The following is a 17,848-nucleotide window of genomic DNA, read 5'->3' as shown; positions in this document are numbered from 1 at the left end:
CGCATGCTGAAGGTATGTGAGCAGAGCTCCGACCAGATACAGACTTTTACAAATGTCAGTTTGTGAAGAAACACCATCGCAGACCGAGTTCATGAACTAGCAGCAATCTAACAACACAGCTCGCTAAGAGACGAGCAGGTACTTGTGTTTCTAATGAACTGTTGATGAAAGCACAGACAACACGGGTACATCATCTATCCATGTTCATCAGACCTGACTCTCAGTGAGCAGCTCTTGGATGTAGCTGCATGCACAGGACGACGACAGGGAGGAACATTAGTGATGCAGAGAGGTGAACAAACAGCTTTGAACAAAGTTAATGTCAGAACTTGTGTTTGATATTTGTTTGTTATTTTCTTTAATAGTTTGATCTTTGATAGAGTCATGTGGGTTTCTTAACCCTCAATTTAAATGATTTATGTTATAACAACAGAAATGTGTTTAAATATCATTTTTCATTGATATAACTGCATGTACAATATCTTTACACTTGAATAAACAATAATCAAATGCAGAGAGTTATTTAACAATATGTTAGGAGAAGTTAGTTACACAGTCTTACAGTTACAGCCGGCCCTTTGAGGGCGAGCGTGATGCTGATGTGGCCCAGAGTGAGATGAGTTTGACAGCCTGCTCTACAGTAAGCTACTTTAACATTCTGGACTGAAGTGACTTATTCCAATGCTGTTGTTTATTGGGTCCAGTTTTTATTGGGTGTAGGCTACAAATGGATTTTATGCTGATGTTGCTGCATCTGCCATCTGTATGTGTGTGTGTGTGTGTGTGGTTTATGTGGCCGCCATGCCAGTCTATATCATAAGTGTCATGTTTAACGTGGCTGGACATGTGGGTGTGGCTCCATCCAGACGCCTGATTCATGATGCTGTGCGTCTGTCAGCTGTGTGTGCGGCCGCCGTGCTGCTGATGTTCGTCTTCTTCTCCGATGATGAGGCGTAAGGCCTCGATGATTAAACGCTCGCGCACTCGGTGTTTCACAACCGATTTAGGAGCCCGTGTTTGGTCTCGGACGGACTAGGAACACCCGATTTCATGCCCAGCCACAACGAGGTTTCTGCAAACTAACACAGAACAAAAATATCATTTTAAATCAATTTGATAGAACGGGAAAATATTGGGACTCCTGGACTTCCACAGCAGCACTCAAGCAACGCTCCTGTCTAGTGTTAGTGATAAGAGGAAGAATGTGTTCTACTGAATCGACTGGAACTCAAACTTTATATTGTAAACAGCAGTCGTGCCGAGTCGTTATTGGCACAACAAATGTCATTGTTCTCCTTCGATCTCCGATGAGACGACTGCTGTTTTCGTTGCAAACAAACCCTCTTGATGCTTCCGTGGTAGAGTTTGGACTGACTGGTGAGATTAAATCCCAGGAGGGTGGGCCGCTTGCTGGAGCCCACACGTCTGCCGGCATCGACTATCAGACGCCGCTCAAAGTTGCTTAAACAGAAGTATTCTCTGGGGAAGTGGATTGTTTGCAAAAACAGGTGGGTGTATCAAAAAAACACCGACACCGACTGTGTACTCGGTCTTCTTTTCTCTCCGGCGATGCTGATCAGAGATAAGAATCTCGGCAGCATGCCCTTCAGCAGTAACTGAACCACTGAACCAAGATATTCCCTGTTACACTGGGAGTGGGGAGGGAGGAGGAGAAGCAGCAGGATTCCGTCTCTCTCTCCCTCTCCCTCCTGGAGGGGAGACCATCATGAGAGGGCCTGCAGAGGCTGTCCAGCATCCAGCCAGGACAGGAAGTAGATTATCAGTTAGCTGTCAGTCACTGAAACAAATACACATGCACGTAAACTAGATTGTGCCTATAAATAATAACACGGAGTTGGCTGGGAAAGTGACTAAAAGGACTGCGGACACAAACAGAAGTCCCCCACTCAACCGTTTCCTGATTCCTTGTCTTCCTCTCTGCTTCCTTGAGCACTTGCTCTCACCCCCGAGGCTGTTAAGTGAAGGCTGGGACGCGGCCTTTGACCGAGCTGTGGGGTAGGACACATGCGCAGCGTAACTGGAGCTGTGATGTTGGAAGGTAACAAGGATGATGTTCGCTCAGGTGCTCTTTGGGTAAGAACGATATTGGGTCTGTCCTCGAAAATCCTTCATCAACTAACACTCATATGATTTTGTGTCAGTGTCAATTCATTGATTTAATTGACGGATGTGTCGCTTCTTTGGTGGAATTTTTATATTTATGTTCTTGATTTTGAACTAAATGCTTGTGTAAATACACAACCCAGGGAATATTTGATCATATGTACACAATGTAACCTTCAAGCTGTTAACAGCCATAAGACTTGTATTAAATGTCTATTTTAGTTCGAGCAGTTCGCGCTAGTTTGTACGCAGCGTGTTCCATGACGAACACAAGACGGCGTGATCAGTGAAGGTCGGTGGTGAAGGTTTAATACCCTCCATCAGTCCCCGTTCATTCATCTGGGACGGGACCTAATACGGCGGACCCTGCAGGCAAACACACAAACAAAGTGGAAAGTTGACATGAAGAGGGTGTCGGAGACGGATCGGAATTGTTTCACCACCCGCCATGACGCCTCCAAGTCCCATGGTTCCCCTCAAGCTTGACCCTCCCACCTCGAAGCCCCTCCTTCATATCAACACTGTAAGTGTGATGGTCTTTGTTTGTCGACATAAAGCTTCAATATATCTGACGGGACCCAACGTAACTGCATCTCTGTCTACCATCCGTATCAATCCTTTGCTCCGGGCTCGTTTCTTTTTCTACTTGTGTCCTTCTCCCCAGAGTCCTCTCTGCCGGCTGAAGTGGACTCATTTATGATTTCATTCTGTGAGAGAGCAGCAGGTCGGCGGCCTCGTGAGTTCTTGACCTGACGTGGTGCAGCGACCCTGACGAGACTTTAAAACGTGGCGTCTCTATGAGAGAGAGAGAGAGAGAGAGAGAGAGAGAGAGAGAGAGAGAGAGAGAGACATGCCGGTCTTCCCTCTGCTAGATTAATGTCTCCCCTCTTCTTCTCCTCCATCTCAAGCACCAGCGCCCTCCATCCTGCACGACCTTCCCTCCTCCGAGAGAGAAAGACAGACCATCCATTCATCCATCCATCCATCCATCCATCCATCCATCCATTCGCTCGCCCGTACATCCATCCGCCCATCCGGCTGACTGATGCCCGGGAGGGGAACGAGTCCGTCAAGATCCCTGAACCTCAGCAGAGTCTCTCCCTCCTCTCTCCCCCCTCTCTCGCTCCTTCCCCTTGCCATTAGAAGTGGTTGAAGGACTGATTGTAAGGACAGCATATCTGTACGGTTAATATTAATGTGCGGAGACAGAGGACAAAGTCTCCCTGCAGAGAGCATTACTTTGACATATGCTCCCTGATTCTCTACTCCTCGAACTCCCTTTCTGTCTTATCCTCCTCCCTCCCATCCTCCCTACTATCTGTCTTTTTCAATTCCTCGTTTCCTCTCACCTTGTCTTTCTCTTGTTTCTTCTCCTCATCACTCTCTCTCTCTATCTTTCAGTGCAGAGGGCTTTTGGAGCATCAGGAATGGGAATGAGACGAAGAGAAATGAGGGCTATAAAGAAGAGGGATTGGACCGGTGAGGGATCATGCAATATGGCTGCCATGTGGGAGGCCACTGGCTACCGTGTCCTGTCTGTCTAGTACCCTGCACTTTTAAATTACTGCTGGGCACGCGCACGCACACACACGCACACGCACACACACACACACACACACACACGCACACACACACACACACACACACACACGTTGTAAGTGACATGCAGCTCCTGTCGAGGTGTAAATCATATTGTGTGTGGAGACCAGAGTGCATTAACAAGCAGATCCACTGGCAGAGCGCAGAGACACAGACGGCTCACACTGCGGATTTACACAACACACGCTCAACAGCAGATGTTGCTGCCGTCTTACGGTTGATAAGTCGGTTTTTATTGCTTGGCGTGTTGATATTTTACCCGTGTCTGAAGGGAACTTGAGCGGTGGCGTGTACCGTGATTACCCGAGTTGAAGTGAAAATTGACTTTCGTTATTAAACATCTTCCTAAAGCATGAATTTGAATTAATTGATAAAAAAATCTATTTATCGTGGAGCTCTAGCCAAAGCACAAGACTGTCCCCTCACCTGTTGGCTAAATCCCCAAATCCTGCGTCTGTATCTCAAACCCACCACCTCATCCTCATGCTCACGCTGCGTCATGTTTTCCTGGGATTTTATGGAAATGTTCTAATATTAACACAATTTAACGGCAAAATGGCCCTTTTTATTGAGGCTGTCCTCCAATCCCAGCGCTGAGCATCCTGGGAAATGTAGGCGTTCAATTTGTTGCTCAAGGACACTGTGACAGGTGTGGTCAGTTGGGGAATCGAACCGGAACTATTTCTGTCAGAGGATCCTTGAGAAAGAAATCACTTTACGCTCTAACGGCCACGTTCCCTTGAGCTGCATGCAAACTCGCTCTGCTACAGCCTTTAACAGCTGGAGTCACTGTTTATCCGTCCATAACGTCTCCTCTATCTACAACCTGAAGTCTCCTCTATCTACAACCTGAAGTCCTGAAGTCTCCTCTATCTACAACCTGAAGTCTCCTCTATCTACAACCTGAAGTCCTGAAGTCTCCTCTATCTACAACCTGAAGTCTCCTCTATCTACAACCTGAAGTCCTGAAGTCTCCTCTACCTGAAGTCCTGAAGTCTCCTCTATCTACAACCTGAAGTCCTGAAGTCTCCTCTATCTACAACCTGAAGTCCTGAAGTCTCCTCTATCTACAACCTGAAGTCCTGAAGTCTCCTCTATCTACAACCTGAAGTCTCCTCTATCTACAACCTGAAGTCTCCTCTATCTACAACCTGAAGTCTCCTCTATCTACAACCTGAAGTCTCCTCTATCTACAACCTGAAGTCCTGAAGTCTCCTCTATCTACAACCTGAAGTCCTGAAGTCTCCTCTATCTACAACCTGAAGTCCTGAAGTCTCCTCTATCTACAACCTGAAGTCCTGAAGTCTCCTCTATCTACAACCTGAAGTCCTGAAGTCTCCTCTATCTACAACCTGAAGTCCTGAAGTCTCCTCTATCTACAACCTGAAGTCTCCTCTATCTACAACCTGAAGTCCTGAAGTCTCAAAGATGTCAATGTCTACAAATCAGCGAAACAAAAACAAAATATGTTGTATTTTTAGGGGTATTTAGGTCATTTGGGGTCAGTGTCAATTGAAGAAGACTTGGAACTTGAGATTGAGACATAAACTCATGTTTACAATGTTTACTGAGGTGATAAATCAACAGAGAAGTAGAGTCATTTTCTCATAGACTTCTATACAATCTGAATTCTCATCGCAACCACCGACAAAAAACGCAACATGTGAACGACCCCTTTGGTGATCCTATGATCTCGACAGACCGTAAGAAAAAAATATGAATAAAAAGACAAGAAGAAGGTGAACAGATCCAGCAGGTCAAACAGAAAAGCATGTAAACAGGAAAACGTAGAATCCTGCAGCGTAATCTAGAACCAGTGTTTCAGAGAGGCAGACAATGGGACAGCCATGTGCTCTCATGTACCCAGAGGCCTTGTTCTCAGGGTTTCAATTAGGGCCTTCTGATTTCCCCAGGCCCCCCCCCCCCCCCGCCCGTCATGGAGCTGCCTCATTAACAGAAGAAAACACACACACACACACACACGTATTTGCGTCTGAGTTTACCCCTGACTTCTCATCATAGATCTTGATGCCTCCAAAGGAAACGGTCAGGAACACCTTCAGCTTGTGGTCTCCTTTGGAGCGCGCTGCTGCAGCGATACCCTGAGAACAGAGAGACACACAGACATGAAACAAAGAGCATCGCGAGGGAACGGGAGTCTCTTCGCTCTCATTAAGACCTCTTTCTTGTGTGTTTCTTTGACTTGTCAGTTCGTGGTCACGGAGGAAAACACATTCATCACAGAGGAGCTGAGATCATTTCCTCATTGTTGTTATTGACGTTCATGGCAACGACGGCGCGTGTACATGTCCAGCTCACTTGAATATGCTACATTACTGAATCTACACTATCAGAGCACTCATGGACAGAAGACACTCATCCTGGGGATCGGACTCGGTTTACATCGATGACGCTTGGTGCTCAAACACAGTCAACGCGGATGGACAGTGGCTCCCTGATGTCGGCCATATTGCCCAGAGAATTGTTTTGCTTGCATTCCTCCTGATCCAGGGTCCAACAATGCACCACAGGAATGCACTGCTGTTCTTGTCTTGTTTGTTTTTCTTGTGCAGTAAATGGGGTACAACTGCACTTCATTGTGCATAATGACAATAAATGATCCTTAAATCCAGTTAGTACGAGGTTCTCCTCCACAGTCAGGGTTCTCCTGCAGTAGATGAGTTGATAGAACAGACAGGAGAACCAGCACGGGAGCAAAGTGATGTTCTGCTGTGGACGTATGTTCACTCCTCACAGAATGTCTCTCAGTTGAAGTGAAGCTGTATTCAGAATGTCTTCAGCTCTTCACCTTGCTGTCAGACAGACCTTTCTGAGGGAATGAAGCTGTTATCTATGATCTACAAACACACCAGACTCATTCACTCACACTGACTCTACCTCTCAGGACAGGAGCTGCTGCTCTGCTGCTGCTCCATCGGTTACTGTGTTTGTGTTACTGTGAGACTTTAGTGAATCCAAACTAACCCTTTGAAACACCAAAGTCACACAGTAACACAAACACAGTAACCGATCGAGGCAGCAGTAGACCGGACACTGTGTCCTACCAGGTCAAATGACTGTTTTTATTAAAGGAGTCTGGTAGCTTTAAAGAGAGCCGAGATAAACGCTTCAGTTCTCCAGTGCTGATACTCCAACCTGCCGACCGCCATCTACTGTAGTAATACACTGACTATGGAGAAGTACTTCATACAAACCCACACCCAAAGATCACATGTCCAGTATTAAGTTTGCTCCGTTCAGCTTAATGCAAAACCTCAAAGTCATATCTTAGGCTGTTGAGAGGCATTGTGGGAAATGTAGGAAATCAATAAAAACTGGAAAAGCAGACAAGGCAGGTACAGCAAAAACATATCTTGCAACATGCAACGTAACTGATTCATAACTCCAGAAGTGTGTCTCAGGGTGTGGTTTACCTTCCCTATTTGCATCAGTGACAAAACAAAAGGAGAATTGAGAGTCGGGCGAGGAGAGGGAGGAGCAGTATGACAGGAGGAGGTGGGGAGATCAGAGAGAAGGAGTTGATGGATTTCCTGTCTGAATAGATGAGGAGGAGGGAAGCTGTTTGATCAATGAGCCGTCTGTCCTCTCCGCGCCCCGGCTGGAGAGTTTTCACTCGGCATGAACAAAACGTGTGAAAAGACAATAATGAATGAGCCGCTATTTCTGACATTTGTGGAGAAAAAGAAGCAAAGTCCTGCCTAAAGTTTTCTGACCATTCGTAGCATAGCAGAAGAAATGTTAAATATTTCTCTGAATCAGCTCGATTTTTTTAGGACTTTAGTCATAAAGGAATAAATAAATGGCTTATTTCTCCTCATCTTTATTCCCTCTCACCCGAATGATTGCCCTCATACATGCCTTCTCTCCTCTGCTAACTGCCCCATCTGTCGACCTCTCCCTCTAATCGTCTCTGTTCTTGTAAATGAGACATTCACCCCGATTCCCTTCTCATCCATATGGCTAACCTCCTCACTTCCTCCCGCACTCATCATCATCATCATCATCATCGTGCCTATAAATGAAAGCGTCCTCATTTCCCTTCACCTTTCTCCTCTGGCAGCTTGCATAAAAAATATACATGCATGCACCGACACAAAGTTGCGCAGTGATGTACAAATCATGCATATTTAAATACTTTCAACTTCAGAACTATTTATGGACAGGTTTCTGGAATTGAACGCGGCTGTAGGCGATCACGTCATGCGGCTTCTAAGATGTTAGCTGCACGCTTAAAGCAAGTGACTAAAAAAAGCGAGTACATTTTTTATTTAAGACGGCATCAACAGAGAGAAAGTCGAAGGAGGGGTAGAGACTCTTCTTACCTTGAGCTTCATCATCGAGTCCTGGCAGAGTCTGTCTCCGCGGGCGGCGGTGACCTCGTCCAGGCCGATGAGCTTGGCCTTGTAGCGGACGCCATCGCCCTTAAAACGCCTGATGAGAGCCGCCTCGCTGCGATCCTGCCCTGCTGACACACACACACACACACACACATCAGTCCACGGTACATCTTCCAGTCAAGGACCTCCGTCTACCTCAGACCAGAGCTATTACCTCGGGATCATCAATCAAGCAGACCACAAGACTTCAGCAGTAATCTTACAAAACAACAACGACAGTGCAGGTCAAAGCTACGGATGCGAGCAACATGTTCCTGAGTGTATGGCACCGGTCAATACACAAAGACGAGTCAAATGATGGAAATTGAGCGGGATTAGAGTTTAAACTGCGACCGCTCTCCTCTCTGGCTATTTCTCCTGCAGGATAACGAGGTGACATTTTGCTCTTATCTCCCCCCTCCCTCCCTCCCTTCCTCCCTCCCTTCTCGCCCTCTATTTTGCTTGTCTAGGAAGAGTCTGTGCGTTATCTGCTGAAGTGACTACAGCGCTGCTCTTCACACACAATGCAGAGCAGAGCAGACGGGAGAGAGACTCTTTGTGCCGCGCTCCCTCCATCTTTCTCCCATTTCCGTTTCTCTGTCTCTGACCTGCAGTGCGCAAATATTTCATCATCAAGTGTGGTACAGGGGAAACGCTCCTGCATCTGTGTGTGTGTGTCTGCTTTGTGTTTCTGAGTGTGGACGATGTGAGTAAAAGACTGCAAGAGCGATACTGAGAGGCGTAATGATAATGCAGCATATTCAGATAATATATGGAGGCATTAGTTCTGTACTCTATAACAGCGTGACTCTTGGAAGGTCATCGTGGGAGTGATGGAGAGGTCCCACTCCTCCTCTTTTCCTTCTTTCACACACTCCTTCATTCACACAGAGTTCCCACAGCATTGCAGTAGAGTAGAAATGAGTCCTTTAACCACAGGCAACGCATCGTGTCATATAGCTCTACTGGATCACCTTCTCACTAATCTCCACGTGGATGGATTTCTGGAAGTGCCAGGGCACAGACCCAGGGGCCCAAAGTGTCAGGGGCCCCACTGGCCTTCCCCTACAAAGTGTCACTCAAAGAGACACGAACCAACTAGAGTGTGGATTCAAATGATGTTTGGGTCGGGTTTGGTCTACTTGACCAGAGTGCACTGTGGCCCTCAGAGTGACTATTTACAAACGCACCTCTGTAACACAAACTCAGAGCTCTGAGATTAAACGCACCAGGTTCGGTTTCGGATTTTAAAAAAACATAATGTCCGTCGGGCTCGGTTATTACTTACTCGGACTCGGGTCGAGTCTATTTCAAAAGTGACCACAATGACATCACAAACTACAATGAAAAGGGTCAAAACAACTACAAAAAGACACAAAACAACCACAAAGTGACACAAAGCAACTACAAAGAACCTCAAAACAACCACAAAGAGACACAAAACAACTACAAAGAGGCTCAAAACAACCACAAAGTGACACAAAACAACTACAAAGAGGCTCAAAACAACCACAAAGAGACACAAAACGACTACAAAGAGGCTCAAAACAACTACAAAGAGGCTCAAAACAACCACAAAGTGACACAAAACAACTACAAAGAGACACAAAACAACTACAAACAGGCTCAAAACAACTAAAAAGAGACTCAAAACAACCACAAAGAGACACAAAACAACTACAAAGAGGCTCAAAACAACCACAAAGTGACACAAAACAACTACAAAGAGGCTCAAAACAATCACAAAGTGACACAAAACAACTACAAAGAGACTCAAAACAACTACAAAGAGACTCAAAACAACTACAAAGAGACTCAAAACTACAAAGAGACACTAAACAACCACAAAGACACTAAACATGACTGAACAGACACAAAAAGACCACAAAGAGATGCAAAACAACTACAAAAAGACCAAAACAAATACGACGAAACACAAAATGACCATAAAGAGACATATACCACAGAGAGATGCATAACATCATCAAAAACACAAAATGATCAACTCGAACAACTCTAAGGTCTGTGTTTTGCTCCTCTGTAGGAGAGGCGGTGGGGCCTTTTGCATTTCTGTGCCCAGGGCCCCGTTTCATAATCCGCCCATGATCTCCCACCTCACTCTGTTTGTCTGCCGACCCACACACGAACACACACAAAAACATTTTTAAATGCTGCATTACCACCCTCTGAATTAAATCATATTAGCGTGGGGTTCTGGAGGTCGGACAGCGTTTAAGGACATTTATTAAAAGGTCTCATTACCAGAGAAATAACAGGATTATTATGGCGGGTTGGCCCTTGCGTAAGTAGCCCTGCACTGTGAATCTCTGTCAGAGCAAGTTCTTAAAGTCCAACAAGGCTGCCGGAGATTATGTTTGTGAAGATCCATCCGTCTGAACATCCCTGTCCCATGTGACGGAAAAACAGGCAAACAAGAGGGAAAAACACATCACTTAGTTCTCCATTGATTTAAAAAAAAAAACACACACACATATAAATGTGGTGTGGAGGAGCTCATTCCTCTGAATCATTGAGCAGACACTCACTCAGTCCTACTTAGAGTAAATCATGACTGTCTGCCTCAAAAGTCTTCAGAGACAAAGGAGCTGTAGAACATCTGTCCTTATTTCGGAGAGAGTAAGAGAGAACAGCTCTCTCTCTGTTGTGTGTCACGTCTCAGTTGGGCTGAGATGAGAGTCAGTGATTAAACCACCGGAGGATTTGTTTCTGTTTGACACAGAAGACATTTAAATATTGCCTTCATTAAACTTGAAACAGACCCGTGAAATGTGCATACAAGCGAGAACACGCATTAACTCGCTCAGCGGCTCTGATGACCCCGCCATCGCTTCCCTCCGTGTAAACAACATGAAACATGCCACTACTGTTCATACGATACAGAATATATTCCACATGCAAACATGAGCTGTCTGTCAGGGAAAAACTAACTTGAGTGCATTCTCTCTAGTGTCCACCAGGGGGCGACTCCTCTGGTTGTATAGAAGTCTATGAGAAAATGACTCTACTTCTCTCTTGATTTATTCCCTCAGTAAACATTGTAAACATGAGTTTATGTCTCAATCTCTAGTTTCAAGTCTTCTTCAATACAGCATGATGTTCATTTAGTACATTATGGTCCATTTAGAGTCAAACAGACCATAAAGCAGGGGATGCTTTAGGGGCGGGGCTACACGGTGATTGACAGGTCGCTGCCGCTACCAGAACAATATACGCCGTCCACAAATCCACAACTGTACATAACATGTTATGACATTGTCACGGTAACGTGATACGTGCAGCCCGTTTCATATTTATACCATTTTAAGCCCTTGCAGCCTCTCTTACCCAGAGACTCAGGTCCCTGAGGGTTCAGGGTTTACGGCCTTAGGGGGGACATTGGTATCGGGTCCCGTATCACACGGCCTGCATGCTTGTGTGTGTGTACATCCTCGTGCATAATGCAAATAAAACATTGCTCCAGAGTGCTACTAGTGGTCAAAATAAATTTTGAAGTCCTCATATGAGGATCACATAGTCTGGGCGGTGCAGACTGTGTGTGTACGTACACGTGTGAGAGTTAAATAACACCGGATGTGTCCAGCTGCTTCTGTCTCGCTGGAACAGCGGTTTTCATTTGAGTTTGACATTTAAGACCGGCTCCCTCCATCTGCATCCATCAGCGTTACTGCTGCTGCACTCAGCACACACAGAGGGTCCAGGGTTACTTCTCCTGCTGACTGCGATATATTATTACCTTTAGGAAGCATGTTCCATGAAAGGCCTCCCTGTGAGAGTGTGTGAGTGTGTGCGTGTGTGTGTGTGTGTCAGCACAAGAAGCATTCAGTCTGCTGTAAATAAATGTCTGTTATTGCTGAGCTTCAAACACAACCAATGAAAGAATCTTCCGTCACGGCTGCTCCGCACACACACTCTCTCTCACACACACACACACACACACACCACACCACCAACCATCCCACAACATTACTGAAAGAATCTCCTGGTGCATCACTCATGGCAGATCCACAAAATACAAACATCTTCCCAACCCAACATGTAAGACCAAACCACACGCACACGCACACACACACACACACACGCACACGCACACACCAGCAGCTTGAGTAAAGCTGTTAACACCTTACAATGTATATGCGTGTTTGTGTATCGGAGTACTTGGTATGCAGCTGGTATGCAGACGGTCTGTCTGAAGCAACAAGCAGAGAGGGGGGGAGGGGCATAAAGCGCAGAGCGAGGGATAGAACGTGATGGATGGATGAATGAGCGCGGCCTCCATTGGATAAATGTCACTCAGGATTAGAGCGTTATGACAGGCAGAACCCCCCCGACTCTCCTCTCCTCTCCTCTCTCTCTCTCTCTCTCTCTCTCTCTCACACTCACACTGACACAGGTGATACATGGCAGGCGACTGCAGGTACAGTACGTCTAAAGCCCTCAGGGAAGCCCCTAGCATCGCCCCCGGCAACTGTAACCATCTGCCTCTCTTGTGTCCCCCCATCACTCGCTCCTCAGCTCGCTCTCCTTTCAGCCTCCTCTCCTCTGAAAGAAGCCCCGCCTCCTCGTTGTGTCTACATGACTCCAACCGTACGTTCAGATTACATGTTGGAGTCTTTTCCCTCCTGTACATCTGCCAGACTCTGAACTAACAGGAAGAATGAGGAAGGAGGTTTATTGCCCAAAAATGTGCCTCAGTGTTTGATACGTACAATAAACAGGAAATAAAAACACAAGCTGCAAAAGTGAAGAACACAAACATAGAAGAGAAAAATAGACACTATAAAAAAAGTGCTATAAAAACTACAGAATATAATGGTTCAGTGCAGGATGTGTAACGGTTCACAGAGAAGAGATTTGAGATAGTTATGATTTCATTGCCACTGAAGTTAATTGGGAGATAAGGAGAACCCGGTTTAGCAGTTCATCTGAACTTTATTTAAAGGTGAAACCTGAAATACTGGTTTAACTACGCTTGTGAAAGCAGGAAGTTAGTCTGTAAACTGCGAGGCTTGTTTTCAACGGACAGTTTGAGGAATCAAGTTCATAATAATTCTACTTTTCACGTCGGTTTCAAAATGTTTCCAAATGTCTTTTCAGCAATGTTGCAACATTCCAAAATCTCAGTAATTAACTGGTACATTGTCATTATTACTGATAGAAATGACGCCACAACTGTGAAAACAAGGCTCAAGCATGAAACTGGAATGTTGTTGAAATCGATTTGTTGCCATCTCATTTGCGTGTTTGATCGATGATGTGTTCACTCAAACGGCTCCTCCGCTGATGGAAATGAGTCCAAACCAGCCGATGCCACTGCTTCCATTCCGCCCGCCCGCCTGCATTGTTTTGCAGCGGCTGGTTAAAGTGAGTAGCTTGTTTTCGCTGCGCTTCAGATGAAGAAGCACCCAGAGGCCCTTAACTGCAGCTGGGACGCTTCCCAACAAACACTCAAACAGCACACGAGGGAACCCGCCAGTTACTCTCCAATTAATCCTGCTTCTAAACCCGGCTGCCCAATGTGTGTGTGCGCGAGTTGTTTCTGTGCTTTCTTTACCCATCACAGGCTTTGTTCTGATGAAGCAGTCACTCACACAGACTCCTTTAAACCCTAAAACAGCACGTGCCAAGAAAGACAACAAGTTTCCCCGTCTGCTCGTGCTTAATTCTGGCCGATTGATTTGGCAAGCGACAGCTCACACTGAGTGTACGCGCACAGCCGCTGCAGTGAAACGCCGGGTGTAGAATGAGATTATGAAGTACTGTTAAAAATAAATCAGAGTAAACGAGTGCTGAGGTGCGTTTTTTGTCCGTTTTTGAGCTCAAGTCATCATCATGAAAGGAGGAGTTGAACCAAGCACAGTAGGACTTAAGCCCTTATGATGGTGCTCTTTCTTTTTCCTCCTCTCATCCCAACGCTCCCCCTCCCTCCGTCTCTATTGCTTTACTCAGCTCCATCTCCCCCAAACCGCTGCTCTGACCTGGACGACCCGAGCTGCCTGTGGGCGAACGTGCGTTCATCCATCCATGAGGCGTCCAGAGCGATCCCCACCGGCCCAGAGACATGAGCAGCCAAAGATCCGCCCGGGACGGACGCATCATCACACCCACAGAAACAGCCTCCGACGAGGTCACTTTACAACAGAACACAGAGAACACTTTGGACTTGCATGTGATGGGAGTTGTTTCAAAAACCTATTTTTATAGCGTCCGACAGCACAGGTACTTTTTATCGAGTTTAAAATACGTATATATTTCAAACTGCATGTTTTTCGTGTCTCACTGTGTATAACAACATTATCTGAAGTGGTCCAGTATTGCGAGAGCTGCTAAACGGGGCTGCAATGTAAACTGATCGGGGAACTCGGCACCGCCAATATCGTGGTGTAAAAGTGTTTTTATCCACCGACAGGCTCTGGTGTTATTATAAGTGTCTGAAAACATAATCGAGAGAGCTTCGCTCTTAAGCCTAAACCTGAGTTTAGTCTCAAGCGTCAGAATGTGACGAGCTGAGATGAGAATGTGGCAAAACTGCACCAATAGTCGTTTTCCTCCGGGTCTGGGTGCAAAACGGACGGAATGCAGCCGTCGTTTGACTGGAACAGTTTGAACACTCGGGTTGTTTTGGTCAATGTCTTAAAGGTATTCCGTACTGATACCCAGTCTTAAGTATGACGCAGGGCTGTGCAGATAAAAGGAGTTCATGAAACGCTGGCTCACTAAAAACATTGGCCTCTTCCTCTTTAGTAGAGCTTTAAAAAATGGAGTTACTTTTTAACTTTCTCCCCCAACTCCAGCGCTCAGATGCTCGTCTGCGACGGGAAAGCTGGCCGCGGGCAGCGTGACTCTTGTGCTCGTTACTTACTTACTGCTTGTTATTTCTCTCTCCACGGATCTTTGTTTCCAGCCACAAACCCACGGAGGACTTTGTGCGCACGGGCTGTCACGACAAGAGTTCATTATTGCATTGCTCACTTAGCTGGTATGCAGCGAAGTGGGCTTGAAGCGTTTAATACAGTACGATGAGGGCGGAGCGGCTCCCTGCCTGTAAACGTCTCATCGGGAAAGGTGTTTCAACAGTGGGTTCTGGGTTCTGTTCATTAGTTTCACCACAACAAGTTGCACTCTGCACCACTGCCGTCCACATAATCGTGTTGAACCAGAGGAAAGTGATCTAATCTCACGTCATCTAGAACGCAGCAGCTTCTAAAGAGGAATAAGGTGATTTAACCCCCTCCTCTACCCTTTCATTCCGTCTCATTCTTCTTCTATGTTTTAATAAGAAGCCAACGAAAGCTCTGCTAGCACGAAGCCTCTCTCAATCCTGTGAACTCCCTCTCTCCCTCTCTCTCCCCCTCCCTTTCCCTCTCTCCCTCTCTCTCTCCCCCTCCCTCTCCCCCTCTCCCTCTCTCTCTCCCCTACCCAGCATCCCTCTGTCTGTGCAGGACTCTTGGTGCTAAAGCTTGTTTTCTGCCCCGGCTTTAAATTTCGAGGTAATTGGTCTCACTAACGAAGGGGAAACATGGCCTGCGAATGTGCACGCAACTGTGTCTGTCGTGCACATGTGTGTGTGTGTGTGTGTGTGTGTGTGTGTTTTGTTTGTGGGTGCAGCTGTGTGTGTTCTGGGCTCTGACAGGCTATCAGAGAGTGGGCTGTGTCAACAAGCCGCTAGAATCCTGTCATGCAGCAGCCACCCCCCCCCCATGGACCGCACTATCGGTAGTCCCTTTGCTGCCACCGCTCACACACACACACACACACACACACACACACACACACACACACACACACACACACACACACACACACACACACACACACACACACACACACACACACACACACACACACACACACACACACACACACACACATTCATATAATGCTGCAAAAGAAGAACAAACCCTGCGTTGAGAGCTTCTGAAAAAAACACTTCCTGTCTCCAGATGAAGAAAAAAGCACAGGAAAACGCTTTGTCATATTTCGTGCGTTCAAACGCTAAAAGACTGAATTCTGACTGAAAAGTGTCGAAACTACTTGTGTCCTTAATCTGTGTGAACAGGTGTGTGTGTGTGTGTGACTGTCAGACACTAGAGGACGTTCTCTCAAAGCATTAGGAAACGCCTCAGAACACAGCGGCGCTCCTTTCATGCTGACGCGAGTGAGCCAGAACAAAGTCTCTCTCTCTCGTGTCTGTCATCTCTACCAAAATATGGAAGCACTTGAAGTTGTTGTCCTTCCCCTCTCTGTCTTCCTGTGTCTCATCTTGCGTAATGAACCCCTTCCCCTTCATTCGCTCGGCCGGGGTCCTGGAAGGGCGGGACGGAGCGGAAGGAGGATCGAGGAACATCAGAGAGCATGAAAAGGAAAACAAGGAAGCTCTGCCATCTGTCAGAGTCTGTCTGTAACTCTCATCTCATCTCACTGTGAACAAACTATCACCATCTTCTCTTTACCTCCACTTTAAATGAAATTGATAGTTCTTCTGTTAACAGCAAACCAATCTGCTGTGATTCTGACGTTCTGTTGCATGGCTCCGATGTTAGCTGTTTGACGGCTTTTCATTTCTACTTCAGGACGTAAAAAACGTCTCGAAACAATCCGTGAATAAAGATTCAGTTCAATACTACGATACTTCCTCCTAAAGATGTTTCGAACCACCAATTTCCTTGAGGTGTAAATGGAGGTTTAAATTTTAACGAATCTAAAAGTAAGAAAGAAAACAGTCAAAGTTGAGCTCAATCTGATGTTTAAGAACAAACGTTGTCCTAAAGCCATTCGTCATCGCTAGATCACATTTTTTAATAACCAATGCCGCTGAAATGAATGTGTTTCGGGTGCCCTGGTAGGAATGTGCCTCATGTAGCTGTTGTGTGGTGAAACATTTGGTGAAAACCCAGCAGTGATTGCGGTCTAAGAGTCGCCAAGGTTCAGCAACGCTGATATCATTTGTTTGATTCACTGAGCTAGCTGCTGTTAGCTAGCTGCTGTTAGCTAGCTGCTGTTAGCTAGCTGCTGTTAGCTAGCTGCTGTTAGCTAGCTGCTGCGTTGATTCATAGCACGCTAAGTCGCTAGCTTCAGTCCGTAGCATACGTGCTAGTCGGCTAGTGATAGCTAGTAAGCTGAGTTTCAGTCGGTGTGCTGCTGGTCACCCATTGACTGCTGAACACAGATGCTGCTTCAGGAAGAGGAAGTGGTTTCTGTTGTCGACAAGCAACGTTTAATCAACTCGTTGACGAATCACATCCCTACTTCCTTGTTTTGTGAATGAAGCTGAACACAAGTTGCTGCAACATCTCTGTTTGACCAGTGAGCGTTTACACTTCCTTTCAATGTTAACATTATTATTTAAAAGAAATCTGAAAATCACTTTGACATGATTTTCAAACTTTTGCACACCAGGTTGACTATATGGTCGACAATATGGAACAAAACATCTCCCGCACACCTCCTTCTTCACTTGCATTCAGAGATATTTAGTGTGTTTCGGTGCATCAGGAGAGCATGTCTTCAATCGTTGGTAGACCCAGTTGGACCAATCAGGTGACACTACAAAATGACATCACTCAATCCATCAGGGATCCCGATAATCACATCATGGCACCGAAGGGGCTACAATATACAAGTATGAAGACATAAACATAATCACATACAGGAAGTGTGTCTTAATATATCAAAATGCACAAAAAATACCAAGATACATTTTGAAAATA

General features: G+C 46.0%; 1 protein-coding gene across 1 annotated transcript in view; it reads right to left on the bottom strand.

The window, feature by feature from the left end:
• dab1a (DAB adaptor protein 1a) overlaps positions 1-12,594 on the bottom strand; it is a gene marked incomplete at its 5' end in the record, with an annotated part of 37,213 nt that extends 24,619 nt beyond the window's left edge. Inside the window, 3 exons of the mRNA XM_079267282.1 lie at positions 5,727-5,825; positions 8,067-8,206; positions 12,522-12,594. Of these exons, the coding sequence (XP_079123408.1) occupies positions 5,727-5,825; positions 8,067-8,206; positions 12,522-12,594 (312 nt within the window). The remainder of the gene's footprint in view (positions 1-5,726; positions 5,826-8,066; positions 8,207-12,521) is intronic.
• Between the last annotated feature and the right edge of the window lie 5,254 nt (positions 12,595-17,848).

The sequence above is a fragment of the Melanostigma gelatinosum genome (genome assembly GCF_949748355.1).
Source record: "Melanostigma gelatinosum genome assembly, chromosome: 4".
In the NCBI taxonomy this organism is placed as follows: Eukaryota; Metazoa; Chordata; class Actinopteri; order Perciformes; family Zoarcidae; genus Melanostigma; species Melanostigma gelatinosum.
Note: the sequence above shows the minus strand (reverse complement) of the source record. Positions and strands in the feature narration are given on the sequence as shown.